Genomic DNA, 15,843 nt, shown 5'->3' on the forward strand with positions numbered 1-15,843 from the left:
TGTTGCTGCTTTTACCATGTTTAATATTTTTACATCTATTCATTCATCAATTGCAACATGCTTTATCAAATATACATTTTTTAAATTATTTTCTATTTCAATTGTAAATGCTTTCATGCTACTGAATTGATTTTAATTAAGTTTTTAATTTTTTCTTTTGCTTCGCACATCACATTGATGCTGTTACAACATTGGACATTTTAAAGGTTTTTATTTAACTGCAACTAATACTTTTGTTTATGGGAAAACGTAATGTTTTTATATAACGTACAATTAAAATAAAAGATTGTTCCAAATATATTGCGATTGAAAATGTCTCAATAGTCCTTTTAATCACATAGTGCTGTTACCTAATTGAAAATGTTAAGCAATAGCTTGATGATGGAGCGTTATTCCGTGTTAGTAAAGCATGTCATGTGACAATGTGATGTCACTTCATGTTTCCGGCCGCTGACGGAGAGGTGACGTCATTTCATTCCGTCCTTGCACCACTTATTGACAGACGGACTGACTGACAGATTGACAGATCGTCAATGAGAGCATGGCGAACAGAGACGACGAATATGATTTCCTTTTCAAAGGTAAAAAGAAAAAACTCGCTTGTCTTTACGGAGCGATATCGGGCGATTAAGTACGCGTGCTAACTAGCATCAGAGAGCTGCTAGTGGTAGCGGCTAATGCTAACTAGCTGCTCTGGGTTTTTTCGACCTTTTTAACGCTATTGTCAAACTTGTCATCTCTTACTAATATTATATACCCGACTGCTAACTTCTGAAGTTGTTATATTTGCATAGATCTACAGTGTGTCCCTCTTGTTTTCACATTTTACACGGGGTGTCGTGATGTAGCCCAGCAAGCTTATTTCTAACACTAATTCAATTTCCCAAAACTTTATTTGACCCTTAATGTCTTTAAAACACACAAAACAAGGCCCCAACGATAATCTAGATGTGTTTTTGGCAATTTGACGTATTTGTTAATTGACACTGATAATGTGTGTGTTGCCTGAGGCAGAAGACAGCTGAAGGCAAGTTTGCTCTTGAGTGCCAAACAGAAACTAAGTTATTTTTCTCACGGGGTTAATTAAGTATATGTCTACTCTAATATAGGTTCTGAACGATTTAAAAGGAATAATTTTATTGTAGGTGTCTTTCTCTCAATTTTGCAATTTTGATTTAATAGGCAATTTTTTTCCCCCAAGACCTTATCATTCACAATAAATTAATCTATTGTATGTGCAATAGGATTTATAGACGACCACTTTACAAAAGTCCAACGCATGGCTGGACTGGCACAAAAAAAAAAAAAAAATCGGCCCACCGGCCTGACCCGACTCCTGATCATACCTGCCTAGCACATTGTTCTGCCACTGATATTTTGACTGATGTTGGTTCAGTTTGCTGTTTTATATTCAAAATCCATCAGTCCATTAATCATGGACTGGTCAATCTAAATTGTAATGTTTTACATCATGGGGTAAATTGCAAAATGTTATGCATTTAAATACTAGTGGTATTGGTACTTGAGTTGAGTACTGGTATTGGTCTGAAAAAATAGTATAAAACATCTCTAATAATTTAATAATCATGTCTGAATAGTTTATTTCTGCAGTCTATTAGGGAGACCAAATTGATCAAATACCATTGATAAATAATTAGGGTAGAATTAATTGTCTAAATCTCAAGTTGGAATTAAAAGTTCAAAAAAATAGTGCTGCTGATATTTTAAATGAAAACTGTACAACTGGCTTCCCCCCCACCCTCTATAATTTATTCAAATATCTTTACCGATTGAAAGCAAGTCTATTCGAATCTATTAAAATGAAAAGAAAAAAACATGCTGAAAGGCATTTCAACAAAGTACAAAGTTGGATTTAAAATATATATTTTATTTTTTTTACTGAAAATGAATATCTGCTTGAAATATTAGTTATCAGCTTCCTTGACTGCTAATAATAATCCATATTGTCCCTGAAAAAAATAGTCTATCTCTAGTAGCTTTTATATTGAGGTACTATTTGTTGTGGCCTGTTTTTTTTTTGTTGCTTAAAAATGGCAAATCCAGTACAAAATAATTGTAAATAAATATTAATAAGCTTGACATTTGAGTCGTGATTTTGGCTTTCTTTCTTTTTTCCAATACAATTGTATTCCATAGATAAGAGCTTGACTTTGTCTTTTTACTGCTGCTAATTGCAGCACAGCGCCGTTTAGTGGCGGTCTGGCGCAATTGCAGCCAATAATGGCTCTGACAGCTACCGTAACAAAGGAGTGTTTTGAGTGCACACGACCATATTTTTGTGTCTGTTAAATTGAAGTTCTACTGTATATGTGTTGATTTTTATTTGATTTTATTTTGCCTTGTTTTACTCTCTGCATTAAAAGTAGAATCTGTTCTCAATTGCCTTACCTGGATACATGAAAGTTAGATAAATAAAATATTTATCAACATACACACGTTTTTGACAAGCACATGTCCTAATTAAAAGGATAATGAGTCGTTCCATTTGGGTTAAAGCAGCAGTTTGAAGGTTTCAAGTTATGCTAAATTCGATGCTAATAATTTTCATTAGCCTGTCTGTTACTTCAGATTATATTTTAGCATTAAGCTAGTTGACTTTCGTTTTTGTGTTTAAATATAATGTACAATGTTTAGTTCTATTTTTGTCTTAGGTAAGTAATTTATGCAAGTAGTTGATGCCCATACAAAAAAAGTTAGTAATTGCCAATTGATGCCACAAAATGGCGGCAAAGCACTATTTGTTTTCTTTTAGACATGACAGACTTGAGCAACCAAAACATAGACGCATTTTTCTTTTTCTTTTACAGTCGTGCTGATCGGAGACTCCGGCGTGGGCAAGAGCAACCTGCTGTCGCGTTTCACCAGAAACGAGTTCAACCTGGAGAGCAAGAGCACCATCGGGGTGGAGTTCGCCACCCGCAGCCTGCAGGTGGACGGCAAGACCATCAAGGCTCAGATTTGGGACACGGCCGGGCAGGAACGCTACCGAGCCATCACCTCGGCGTGAGTATCCCAACACCCCCGCTCTCCCCCGGTACCTTTTGTTTGCGAGCAACGGAGTTGTTGACCGTGTTTCCCGGCGTCAGGTACTACCGGGGCGCGGTGGGCGCTCTGCTGGTGTACGACATCGCCAAGCACCTGACGTACGAGAACGTGGAGCGCTGGCTGAAGGAGCTGAGGGACCACGCCGACAACAACATCGTCATCATGCTGGTGGGGAACAAGAGCGACCTTCGACACCTCAGGGCCGTGCCCACCGACGAGGCGCGGGCATTTTCAGGTAAATTCACATAAAAAAAAAAAAAATGACACCATAGTTAGAAAATAAGTGACTTTGAATGTTCTTCCTGGTTAGAAAAGAACACGCTGTCGTTTATTGAGACATCAGCGCTGGACTCCACGAATGTAGAAGAAGCCTTCAAGAATATTTTAACAGGTGCTGTTTTTTATTGAATGTATTCTAAACATGCATAGCATGTGGTTTACTGATTTCGGGGGTTAACTTGCAAGCTTTAAGGTGTACAGTTACGCAAAGATTGTCACCACTCTAATCTCCGCCATTCAAATGACGGTTTGTTGGTAGCCTCGCTTTTTTTTTTTCAGGCATGCGCAAACGTAATGCGCACTTCGCTCATTAACTGGGGATGTCATGTGATCAGCCAACGGAACACAAAAACAATTACGCAAAAACGCCTGTAGAGGGAGACAAAACACCACAAACAAGGTAGCTCTAACAGGTCCTGACTTGACATGTTTTTGTTTTTTTTATTAAACCCCCAAATTGCACACACAAAACACTGAACCTACATTGAGCGTTTTTAACAAACAAAAATAAATACATTCTGGCTAGAAGTATTTATTATTATTATTATTATTTAAATCTTAATAGGTCAATTTGTATTCAATAATTTAACACCACTATTTACCTGTCGTTTTACATTCTTTGAAAGTGCAAAAGTAATGCTAAAACTAGAAATATTTTTCTAAGATAAAAAAAAATAGACAATGGACTACAATTAAAAAAAAAAAGAAGAAACGACCCCCCCCCCTAATTATTTTTAACCCTATCCTAGATGATTGCAGTGGACATGACATGTTTGCGTGTTTAAACCAATAAAAATGCATAATTTGGATGATGTCAACACTTCTGGTTCACGATTGGAACCTAGCTAAACCAATCAGAATCGCAAGTTGATTTGCATGATCATGTTAAAAATGTTACATATAAGCGTCGTACTATCCTGGCGTCCACTATAACAAAAACACGAGATAACCCCCCCAAAATTTTCCCATGTTGTTCTTATGTTGGAAAAGAGTCCAAATCCATTTAAAAAATAAAAAAAAGCCCAGCAGCAAAAATGCGGGTCTGAAAAGGTTAAGTAGATTAACATCCCCTGACATTTATGGAAAATCAAAAAAAAAAAATAAAATGAAATATTACGGCTTGGATTGGTAGATGCCGGCTCGCTACCCTCTACAGTTAACTAAATCTGCACCCAAATAATGTAAATGGATTTTTGCTCCAACGGCTAAGAGAAAATACGTAAAAATTTGACTTTGACCTTTTTTATATATTTTTTTCTTTTGAACGGAGACTGAAGTATAGTTACTTTTGTGTTTGTTTTTGTCGCACTGCAGAAATCTACCGCATTGTCTCGCAGAAGCAGATGGCCGAGCGCAGCTCGCACGACGAGTCGCCGGGCAACAACGTGGTGGACATCAGCGTGCCGCCCACCAGCGACGGCCACAAGGGGCCCAGAGTGCAGTGCTGCCAGAACCTGTGACCTTTATCATCATCATCCTCCTCCATCCTGAGGTCATCTGGGGCGAGCACTTTTTTTCCCCCCATCTTCTGTCTTTGAAGAAACACGTTGAATGAAGTGCCGTCACGGAACATTTCAGCGCAGACCAAACCGTCTTAATGACAGTTGAGCAGTATTAGTGACTCCCCGTTTTCTTTTGCATCATGCCAAATGTATTTATGTTGTCATTCTGTATTTATTGAACACTTATTGCTTATAGATGTCACTGTTTTGTTTGAAGTTTTCAAGACTGATTGTTTACAATAAAATGATCAAAAGCCAAATGTCTTGAGCTTTGTTAAGTGAGTGCAAATTTTAAAAGAAAAGCATGAAAAATAACCTATACAATTCTTACGAAAGTATATGACACATCAATATAAATACAACCACGCCGCAAGAACATTAACATCACTCAACAGTCGTTAATTCAAATAAATAATACAATCCAACACACTGCATGATAAATGAAGTGCAAGCACGGCAAAATGAAATGATACAGAGCTTTAAACAAATGTTAACTTTAAGGTTTTAAGGCCTTGTCAGGACGATTTGTTCAGATAATTCAAAACAATTTGATAATAAATACGATGCTAATCAACCGTGTCCCAAATGAAGTGCTGTGGCAAGAGGATGTGTGCAGAATTGTGTTTGAAAGACTCCTGGGAAAAGCCAAAATACCCCCTAAAATGGCTGCTTTATAGCAAAATGGTAGACTTTATAGTTCTCACAATAGACTGGAAAAAAAACTTTGGATTAAGTCATGAGTCATTAAATTTTGCCTCCACACACCAAAAAAAAAAAATACATTTTTTCCACAATTTAGCATCACCCAACTGTCAACACTGGAACCGGCACAACTGACCCTAAAATGGTCGCTTGATTGCAAAATGCCAGACTTGCTGTACTTTTTAGACTTTTTTTCTGTTCTCGCCGGAGAGTTGCCAACCTTCAACCAGCACGTTTAAAATATTTCCCACACTGCATCGACTGTCCAGTGTTGTATTTTTTGCATGGCCTTTGCTGATGCCATCCTCCACCATGTCACCATTCTTTCCATGGCAAGTCAACTTCGCAAGAGAGCTAAAAACAACAGTTGGGGGGAGGGGGGGCAATCAAACTTTGCTTGTCATACTAGACTGTCATCAGACATGTTGAGGCGTGTGGCGGACAGCAAAGCACGCGGGGAAGAGACGGCCTCCTTGGCTCTGGGGATGATCAGGCGCACTCGCTGGTCCTTTCTCCTCCAGTCAGAGTAAAGCTTACAGTGGAAACGCAGGCACACCTACGCACACACACACACAAAACAGTAAAAATCCAGCTTTAGCTTCATCAGTCAGAAAGTAATTATAGTACCGGAAGTATGAGGATGAAGGTTACCATGGTCCAGAGGCTGTAGATGGTGAAGAGGACGAGGGTGAGCGAGATGAGGCCCGTATTCTGCAGCAAACTGCCGAGCTGAAAGTCGTCCTTGACGCCCTTCAGGCACAACCAGCCCGAGATGGTGGCCAGCGGCGTGACGAACAGGAAGCACACCATGTCGCAGAACAGCAACCTCCTCTCCTCGTGCGAGGCCGGATCGCGCAGCCACTATCATTCAAATACATTCCATTATCTTAAAAATGACTAAATACATAAACACAGACTGCATTCAATACTAGTTAACATAATCCAGACAAACAAACCGCCTTCACATTAAGATCACCAATAGTATAAACTAGCATACTTAACAGGCCCAAATTGCTTACCTCAGTGAAAGGCCGGAGTCTGCGTCGGACGTTGAAGCGGGCGTTGCACAGCTCACAGTAGTTAGTGTTGGAGGACGACAGCCAGAGTTCCAGGCAGCTCCTGTGTACGGTGGCCAGCGTGCCGGTGCAGTCGCACGGCGACAGCAGGTCTTCGGCGCTGCCTCCCTCGTGGCAGATGCGACAAATGGGACCGTCGCTGTGCACACAAACGCAATCGGTCAAAAAGATACTCAAAAGGATGAATGGCGCCACTTTTGCTCTTTAAAAAAAAAATATATATATATATATTTGTCTGTGCTGTCCTCAAAGGGTGAGTAGTTTTACTTTATTTTTGTTGGTAGTGTTGTCACTATCAAATCTTATTCAAATTGATTATTCCATCAAATAATCGAGTTAGTCGCCACCCCACTCCACAATTATTATTATTATTTAGTCCACTGAAGTGATTTCAGTGGATATAAGTACATGCAATATTAAACACCAACAAAATTAGCCTATGCTGAATGGTAGCAATCGCGATTAGCATCAGCACGCTAACGATTATATTTAAGGTAAACACTAGCCACAATTTAGTTCACAATACATCATTATATCTACTGAGTTGAATTGAGTGGATATAGCTACTAATTATTTATTATCTTCTGTGCATGAGCATTATTGAACACAAACAAAATTAGCCTATGGGATTAGCAATCGCGGTTAGCATTAGTGCACTAGCATTTAAGGCAAACAAACACTAACTACCATTTAGTTCACACATACATCATTTTATCTACACTACACATGTAATAGTGTCTTAAAAGTCACTTACAGATGATGCTTCAAAAATAATAATAATAAGTAATAGAGTGGAGTTGCCTGTTAGCTACAATGAGCCAATGATCTGAATATTTGACTTGGATAGCCGATAAGGCCAAGACTTTTGAAGCCGCGAGGCCGCCATTTTGCTCCTCTCAAGAAACGTTTCTTGGCATACGGTCCTATACATTTACAGTATCGAAATTGGAGAACATTTGAGACAATACTTAGTAGAAACAGCATGATTTAGGATGTTTTAAATTTGTTAAACATAAACAAGAGCACTTTAGACATTTTACAACTTGCCTTAAATACATGTATAAATTATATGCTTAATGATGTTTACAGGAGGAAACTTGTATATTTTTTTATTAATAAATTATAACTGTAATTCAACAAAAGATGCCTCTGCCAAATCTAATATTGGGGTCTAAGGAACTGAACGCTAAAAGAAAAAGGGGGTCTTCAAAGCAGCACATACCGACCACTTATTATATTTTTAACTTGTTAAAAAATAGTGACCACCCCACCACAAACCCCCAACCAACCCTTGCCCCTGTACTAACTGCCCACAAGCTGTATATGTCTAATCTGTACGTACAGTATACAGTACAGTAGTTTACTTGCGAGATGGGAGGAGCAAGATGGCCGCCCTGTTGCGCGTATGTATGGGCTATCGGCTATCATAGCTTTTGTACAGTTTTAATGTAGAGTGGCTGTGAGTCGTTTTAATACGTTTATCTTTATTTCACACTTACATGACCTTAAGAATGTTAAGAATGTGACTTATAAACATTGCCAGTACGGTTCATAGCCTGTCCAGGAGTGTTTTTGTGCTCAAACAAACCTCGGCAAGGTTTTGAACACGGAGGACAGCGGGTGTCCATCATGGGCCGTGACCTGCGTCAAGCAATGGCACTCGCTGCCTTCCCCGCCTCCTTCCTCCACGTTCGCGTTAACGTCAGTGTCTTTTGCGCAGTCGCACATGGCGTCGGGCTGGTGGCAGCAACCGCCCGTCGTCATGCTTAAACGGTGCCGAGACAGACGCCGGGTTTGGCCCACGGAGCAGCAGATTCTGAAAATAAAAGACGCATTTGTTAAACAAAAAAATAATATAAACGCTGCTTTAAAAGAACAGCTGAATGATTATGAAAAATGAATTGTTCAGTCCTGCTTTAAAGTGAAACAATTTGGAGTTTATTTGACACGTGCAGTTTGAGTCCAACATATGTGCTTAGTGATGGGCCCATTGACAAGCACTCGCAGAACACCAGCTGTAGCGGAGCGGCAGATTGATAAACAGCTGGCCGTGCCGCGATAACCCCCACAAAAAGATAAGACGCAGACCGATGACGACAACAGCCAACGTAGAAAAACGTGTTGCTCATAACACAGCAATGCCGTCTAATCCTGTGGATTTAACTGGAAGTTGTTGTTTTTTTAAAGCATGACAGATGGTGACCAAAAACTGTTGATGTGTGAGGATTTGAATCCCTCAATAATATGTTGATGTCAGAAATTAGGTGGATATAAAAAGTCTACAACACCCCTCATCAAATGTCAGGTTTTAATGATTAAAAAAAAAAATATATAATTCAAAAAAATTCAAGGTTCTGAGAGAAAATCAGCAAAAATGCCAATTTCAAGAGGTTATGCAAAAAAATTATTTCAGTTGATTGTTTACATCACTTCTTCAAAATATATATAATTTTAAATAACTTAGTGGACATGTTACAAGTCACATTACTGGTGGACAAAAGTTTGTGTTTCATTTTTGTTTTTAAAAAACATTTTGACAGGGTGTGTAGACTTTTTATATCCACTGTACATTAATTGGGCGTTACAAATGTTTTGCTTTAAAGAATATTTGAAAAATACTTTTACAATGAGCGTATATGTATATATATATATATATATATATATATATATATGTATATGTCGCAATGCCATGAAAAAGTCACAGGGTTACAAGAAAAAAGTTGAAACTCTTTCAATTAAATAATTGCAGCGGGGCAAGACTAAAGTCATTTAAAAAAATCATTAGTACAAGAAAAGTCAGAACATATCGTAAAGAGAACAAAGTTGCTACTTGAACACATTTGTAAATTACCAGAAAAAGTCAAAGATTAAGTTGTACTGTTATGAGGAAAAAAGCCGCAACGTTGAAAAGAACATATATTATAAAAATGTGATCATGACAATAAAGTTGCAACATTGTGATTTAAAAAAGAAAAGAAAAAAATAATCATCATGGAAATGTCATTATGGTAAGAGGAAAAAACCCTCATAATGTTACAAGTAAAAAGTTAAAAATCGGAACGTTGCAAGAGTGTGTGTTAATACCTGCATGCTGAACATTATTTCAAATTGACAGCGCACAAACAAACTAAACATGAGTTAGTTAGGCTACTGGTCATTTACAGGTTTGATCCATAGCATGTTCGAAAATGGGCAAAAACAGTAAAAACAAAAAACGTTGTGGGGAAAAAACGGTCATTTTATGAGTGGAAAATCCCAATGTTTATCGTTGCAATTTTTTGTATTTATTTTTTTACTTTTCTGTAAATTTAACGGCATTTTTTTTTCACACAATGACGATTAACCAGAACAAAAGCTCTAAAAAAGCTCTAGTACCGACGATCACCTGGAACACAGGTGAAACGGTGGATACAATCTTTTTCATTGCCAACATACAAGGTTAAGATCCAGGAATTAGACAGTGATCGGTCAGTGTAAAAATAAAAAAATATAAATAAACAAAAACAAACAAACTTCAACCTAAACAAGACAACTAACTTACCTTCGCCCTTTTGTGATGACAATTTATGACGGCATCTTTGTTCGTTTCCACCACCCTTTAATCCACAGGGTTTTGTCGTAGGAACTTGCGAGCTAGCTTGACAAGTAGTGCGGCCGGTACAGGAAGGCACGCCACGCCGGTGAGCTGCCGGCTCGAATTCCACTTGCTCGGCTAGGGGCAGACAGACGTCGCGGTGACGCGACTTTCATCCAAACTCTTCCTTTGAGACTCACCGGCAGCCGCACACGACGTAAAACGCAATGTTATTAAATCGGACCACGTGACACTTCGGATGACGTCGACAGGCACCGTGATAAGAGATAGTCAACCCCCGCCTACTCGCGGTTCGGCACTCTCTTAAAAGTCATTTTGACAGAATTTTGATTTTGTCTTGCGTATAATATTGCCTCTTCAGTATTTGGTTCTTTTTCCCCATGTTTTTTTTTATGTGACTTAGCCCATTATTTAAGTGAGGTAACAATATATTTTTACATCTTTTCGGGGTTACCGTATTTTTTTCCCCTTTTTTGCAGTGTTAAAGGAAACCGTAACGGAAAACTAATGAGTGTTTATCGGCATTTTTATGAATTGTTTTGGGGGCGTAATCAAATACAGTAATAATTCCACAATGCATTTTAATGGACTTCAATTATATGCATATTTTCTGAATAGCAGGGGTCAACTCTAATCATTTCATATGGAGTTCACCACATCCATAATGACAAAAATGTAAATATGAATGTTTATCAACTATAAAGTGTGACGTGGAGAACATTTTCCTATTTCAATGAGTGAGAATCCTTCGTCAAGATTATTACCTAACACGTGAATCAATCATCTCAGAGCTTTTACTGTAACTGACAGTAACATGAATCACAATTAAACATAGTTGACCTTTTTTTCTTTAATACTCACTTCCTCGTGATGAAAAGTATCATCTCACACTCTCCACTCTGTCCTCGGCTGCCACTGACAGCAGTGCTACTCCTAGGCAAGAGTGTCAAAGCCAGACCTCGAAATCAACAGTCTTTTAAAATATTACAATTATCTGATGGTTTAAGTTACAAATTGTTTTGGCCGAATAATAATACGAATAATAATTATGTGAAATTAAAGTGAACTTTATTAATCAGTGTGGATTGGAGATCTCGGGGCTCTCTGTGTTTGCACAACAGTAAATCCACTCCTGGTTGGCTTTTACACACATTTGCTCTCACCATAAAAAAAAAAGTTCTGGTAGTTTTTGCTAAAATCAATTTTTGTTTTCTTCCTGCTAACATTCTCCCATTCTTTTCATTTTACAGTGTACCAGCACTCAAATCGGGAATTATTAACATAACATAACATAAAATACCAACCATGCCAAGTGCTGGTGAATTATTTTCCCAAGTTCCAGCATTTTATTAAAAAAAAAAGAAGATAATTTTCAGCTTCTGTTAACGATGCCACTATTGCAGCCCAGTGTTACTTCCCACACAATTTTGCTGGGAAGCACTGAATGACAAAGATTCAGCTCCAAAATGACGTTTGTCATTAGCTTTATTGACGCATCTGCAATTTTCACAAGAAATATCTGACACACACAAGTCACGCACATCCTTCCCTGCACTGCTAAAACACTTACTGGATGTTGCTCAAGAGAGCGGGTGAATCATTTTACCATTGAAATGTTGCCAGACAATGGAATCGATGTGGAGAAAAAAAAAAAACATTGAAATGATTGGACTCTAAAAGTGTTCTAGCCAGTCAGCTTTTAGCAACATTAACTCACTCACGTTTGATTTATAGAAGCTTGAAATGCAGCATGTATCTTGCTTTGGTGTGTGTGTGTGTTGAAAACTGTTTCCCGTTCATACTTGTGAGTCAAGACAGTCACGGCCGCTCTGCTTCCGGGCATCGTGTCTGCTCTGAGACGGGGAGTAGCAATCCACATTTCCAATGTCTGGGAATCAAGAAAGTCCTCGCATCCCCTCGCCGCCGCTCTCGACGCGACTGGGTCAATGGGAATGGGAATGAAGTCAAAGTAAGGTGGGGGGGTGGGGTGGGTGTTGAAGAAAAAAAAAAAGCGTTCACAAGCTCTGGCAGCACGCCATTTTGTTGCCCCTCTGTCCGTCGGTGGTGGGCGGCATGCTGATGTCCACCACGTTGTTACCCGGGGAGTCGTCGTGTGCCGATCTGTCCGATATTTGCTTCTGGGACACGATGCGGTAGATTTCTGACAAGGACAAAAAAAAGAAGAAGTGAGGAATACCATTCGCGGGTTCAAAAAAACCCTCTCTTGCTTACCTGTGAGGATGTTCTTGAAGGCTTCTTCCACATTTGTGGAGTCCAAGGCGGAGGTCTCGATGAATGACACCGTGTTCTTTTCTGTCATGTAAAGAGCGCCACTGTGATTCGTTCCTACTACCAACAAACTTGCGCCTTGAAAGAATGTTTTCATGACATTTTTTGTTCAAACACAAACTTTTAACATATATTAATGCTGCATTCGAGGATGGTCAGAAGTCGGCTATATCTATTTTTATCCCCCCCCCCCCCCTGCTTTGAACTCGGAAAAGTCTGACTTCCGACCATCCTCGAATGCAGCATAAGGCTGTGCAATTATTCAAAATACAATTACAGTTCTGACTGACACACTCCACAATTACAAAATCGGCATAATAGTAAAAAAAAAAAAAAAAAGATAAATATAAATACAAATTTTGAGTTGCTTTGAGGCATGCACACATACGTTCTTCTGCCACGTGAGATAGCTTCTTTTTTTTTTAAATAACCAATTTTATAAATTGGATTTGGTCCTAAAGGAGCTTACATACTTACTTATAGCCTTTCAAATAATTTTATTTATTTTAATATTTTTTTACATTACTATTTTTTTAACGGCGCCGTAAATGACACTCTTTGGACCTCATCTCCAGGAAAAAATCTCCAAAGGGTTGATGGTACAGTAGAAGAATGACATGAATGCTTTCAATTATTTAACTATGGCGTCATTGTTTACCTGAAAATGCCCGCGCCTCGTCGGTGGGCACGGCCCTGAGATGACGAAGGTCGCTCTTGTTCCCCACCAGCATGATGACGATGTTGTTGTCGGCGTGGTCCCTCAGCTCCTTCAGCCAGCGCTCCACGTTCTCGTACGTCAGGTGCTTGGCGATGTCGTACACCAGCAGAGCGCCCACCGCGCCCCGGTAGTACCTGACGCCGGGAAACACGGTCAACAACTCCGTCGCTCGCAAACAAAAGGTACCGGGGGAGAGCGGGTGTTGGGATACTCACGCCGAGGTGATGGCTCGGTAGCGTTCCTGCCCCGCCGTGTCCCAAATCTGAGCCTTGATGGTCTTGCCGTCCACCTGCAGGCTGCGGGTGGCGAACTCCACCCCGATGGTGCTCTTGCTCTCCAGGTTGAACTCGTTTCTGGTGAAGCGCGACAGCAGGTTGCTCTTGCCCACGCCGGAGTCTCCGATCAGCACGACTGTAAGCAACCAAACCCAGAGCAATACAAGTGAGAAATTAATATAATGGCGGTTATGCGGAAGCGTTCAGCTAACAGAATGATTCACTTCCAGCGCTTCACTCAGCCTCGGCAGTAAATATCGGAGACCTGGGAAATGGCACTTTTTTTTTTAATACACACGATTGCTACAGGACTTGCCAAAATGACCTTGTCGGATGTCCATCAACTGAGCAGCATTGAATGTGTGAATGCAACGTGTTTTGGTTTTATGCAACAAACTCTTTTATTTGGTTTGTGAATAGGTTTTGCATTTACAGTTGACTTTATCACTTCAATCATACTTCCTCGGAACAATTACTACTTTCCTGTTAGATGAATTTGTGAATAGTAAACTGTGTTCACTGTATACATCTTAACTTTTCGAGTGATTTCGTTATGAAGCTTTATGATTATATTTAGGATTCTTTTTTTATTGACTGTACCGTTCACTACTAAAACGTCTGTTTTGACAGATTAGTGACGTCACGCAGGGTGCCTACTTCTCCGGCTGTTGATACAGTAGCGTCCATGTTAGCTAGCTACTTAACATCATAGCTTGTTTCGCTAACCACTTGAGTCCACGGTCTCTAAAGCAATATTAGTCAAAGGATGGCCAATGAATATTACGTTAACAAGACATGAAGTACAGTATTTCTTTTTTCTAACGTTGGGCAACTTGTGTGTTTCCGTTCCCCAGGGAGCTAACTTTAGCATTACCGTTGTTTTGTGTTACTTCCTTGTGTTATGGGCTAATAACGACCGCCAGCATCCAACGTTGCTGTTCGCCCGCCCCCGGATGGCCTTACCTTTGAATAAAAAATCGTACTCATCATCTCGGTTTCCCATTTTTTTTCTGTGGAGATTCGGGTCTGACTGTTACTTTTCCAGATATTGCCTAACAGCAGACAAACTCCGCCTTCAAGCAGGAAAATGAGTGCGTCACTGCACGAGGCCGTGAGTTTTGACCAATTAAAATCGGGACGTGTGTGATTGGCAGCTATTTCGGCGAATCGGCTACTCGTAAAGCAGTCACGGGACGAATCCATCTAGGATAACGCCATTGCGATGAACCCACGACCCACCTCAAATTACATTCGATTTTATTGTTCCTTCATTTTTTTTTTATCCCGCTTATCGTAAATATATTAGATTGCATTACATTACATACAAATATATTCTATATGCGATATATATATTAGATTTTATTTTTTGTTACTTTGGCTTTTGTACATTTTTTGACAAATGCATCATAATTTTTAGAAATTACTGAATAAATTAAAGCTGTTTTGGTTTGTTACGATAATTGGCACTGTGCTTTTGCAATAAATGAAACGAAACATTTGTTTTGGAATAAATTACGAGTACAATAAATACAATATCAATTTTATTTCTGTTTATACTGTACTTTTGTAATAAATGATCATAGATCATATTTTCTAGTACAAATGTACTAATATATTTATGATATCACAGCACTCCAAATGATTACCAGTAACATTAAAATAAATTATGCCATCATGTTCACTCCCACCACATCATGACCAACCAGCAAGCATTCATGTGGTTTTGGTCAGATTGGGAAGTACTCCGCCCCTTTTCCTGACTGGATGACGTTATCATAATCCATCAGTATTTTCTTGTTTAGAGAAAGAGGTGGATCCATATCTTCTTTAGAATAGCCCCCAAGGAACAGCATTGCAAAATGGCTATTTATTTTCTATTGGTTCAAACACCCAACAATTACTATAACCTGTTCCATCTCTCATTCCGCCCTTATTTCCCAAATTTTCAAATAAATCATCACCACTCAAATCCAATTGTTTCCTGCACAGTAATGAAACGGCATCTGATCAAAATCAACAATGACCTTCTTATTGCAGCTGTCTCTGGTTCCTGCATTGGCATCGCCTACAACACCTTAGGCTGGCTCCGCTCAAACTACAAAGACCGTATTCAATTTATTCAGCTAAAGAATTTTTCATCCGATCCCTCTCCAGCCTCTGGAGGTGTGCTCCAGGGCTCCATTCTCGGGTCTCTGCTCTTCTTCATCAACTTCCTTCTTTTCAGTTTCATTTGCATTTATTTTCCACTGAGGTTTTAATTTAACTTGTCCATCGATGGCCCCACCCTCTCCACCCACCCCTGGTTTAAAATCCCAATTTTTTAACCGTAGCTCAAGTTTCA

The 15,843-nt window shown here is 39.3% G+C and overlaps 3 protein-coding genes across 4 annotated transcripts; 1 reads left to right on the forward strand and 2 right to left on the reverse strand.

The window, feature by feature from the left end:
- The first annotated feature begins 433 nt into the window (after window positions 1-433).
- LOC144062524 (ras-related protein Rab-11B-like) lies at window positions 434-5,107 on the forward strand. Of its 2 annotated transcripts, XR_013296410.1 has the most exons (6): window positions 434-581; window positions 2,829-3,024; window positions 3,108-3,301; window positions 3,377-3,457; window positions 3,625-3,745; window positions 4,660-4,799. XR_013296410.1 is itself a non-coding variant. In XM_077583990.1 (5 exons), the coding sequence occupies exons 1-5, from the start codon at window positions 542-544 to the stop codon at window positions 4,803-4,805; spliced, it is 657 nt and encodes a 218-aa protein (XP_077440116.1). In that variant the 5' UTR covers window positions 434-541; the 3' UTR covers window positions 4,806-5,107. The 2 variants fall into 2 exon arrangements, 1 of the variants encoding a protein (XP_077440116.1); XM_077583990.1 differs by lacking the exon at window positions 3,625-3,745 and having other exon boundaries at window positions 4,660-5,107.
- Window positions 5,108-10,452, reverse strand: LOC144062523 (E3 ubiquitin-protein ligase MARCHF2-like). The gene is made up of 5 exons (XM_077583989.1): window positions 10,167-10,452; window positions 8,214-8,441; window positions 6,569-6,764; window positions 6,201-6,410; window positions 5,108-6,105 (listed from the first exon to the last, which is right to left on the reverse strand). Exons 2-5 carry the CDS (start codon window positions 8,387-8,389, stop codon window positions 5,950-5,952), a joined length of 738 nt encoding a protein of 245 aa, XP_077440115.1. The 5' UTR covers window positions 8,390-8,441; window positions 10,167-10,452; the 3' UTR covers window positions 5,108-5,949.
- A 1,235-nt stretch (window positions 10,453-11,687) lies between these two features.
- Window positions 11,688-14,603, reverse strand: LOC144062907 (ras-related protein Rab-11B-like). The gene is made up of 5 exons (XM_077584703.1): window positions 14,466-14,603; window positions 13,443-13,638; window positions 13,168-13,361; window positions 12,453-12,533; window positions 11,688-12,381 (listed from the first exon to the last, which is right to left on the reverse strand). Exons 1-5 carry the CDS (start codon window positions 14,503-14,505, stop codon window positions 12,236-12,238), a joined length of 657 nt encoding a protein of 218 aa, XP_077440829.1. The 5' UTR covers window positions 14,506-14,603; the 3' UTR covers window positions 11,688-12,235.
- Window positions 14,604-15,843: the final 1,240 nt, after the last annotated feature.

The sequence above is a fragment of the Vanacampus margaritifer genome, chromosome 13 (genome assembly GCF_051991255.1).
Source record: "Vanacampus margaritifer isolate UIUO_Vmar chromosome 13, RoL_Vmar_1.0, whole genome shotgun sequence".
NCBI classification, from domain to species: Eukaryota; Metazoa; Chordata; class Actinopteri; order Syngnathiformes; family Syngnathidae; genus Vanacampus; species Vanacampus margaritifer.

What these genes read in the sequence shown, in the direction of transcription:
- LOC144062524 (XM_077583990.1), top strand. Translation starts at nt 542, where the DNA reads ATGGCGAACAGAGACGACGAATATGATTTCCTTTTCAAAG. An exon ending in TACCGAGCCATCACCTCGGC is followed by an intron (nt 3,025 to 3,107) that starts GTGAGTATCCCA and finishes TCCCGGCGTCAG; the next exon opens with GTACTACCGGGGCGCGGTGG. An exon ending in CTTCAAGAATATTTTAACAG is followed by an intron (nt 3,458 to 4,659) that starts GTGCTGTTTTTT and finishes GTCGCACTGCAG; the next exon opens with AAATCTACCGCATTGTCTCG.
- LOC144062523 (XM_077583989.1), bottom strand. Translation starts at nt 8,389, where the DNA reads ATGACGACGGGCGGTTGCTGCCACCAGCCCGACGCCATGTGCGACTGC. An exon ending in GTGTTCAAAACCTTGCCGAG is followed by an intron (nt 6,765 to 8,213) that starts GTTTGTTTGAGC and finishes TTGTGTGCACAG; the next exon opens with CGACGGTCCCATTTGTCGCA. An exon ending in GACTCCGGCCTTTCACTGAG is followed by an intron (nt 6,411 to 6,568) that starts GTAAGCAATTTG and finishes TTTGAATGATAG; the next exon opens with TGGCTGCGCGATCCGGCCTC.
- LOC144062907 (XM_077584703.1), bottom strand. Translation starts at nt 14,505, where the DNA reads ATGGGAAACCGAGATGATGAGTACGATTTTTTATTCAAAG. An exon ending in GTACGATTTTTTATTCAAAG is followed by an intron (nt 13,639 to 14,465) that starts GTAAGGCCATCC and finishes GGTTGCTTACAG; the next exon opens with TCGTGCTGATCGGAGACTCC. An exon ending in CTTCAAGAACATCCTCACAG is followed by an intron (nt 12,382 to 12,452) that starts GTAAGCAAGAGA and finishes TGTCCTTGTCAG; the next exon opens with AAATCTACCGCATCGTGTCC.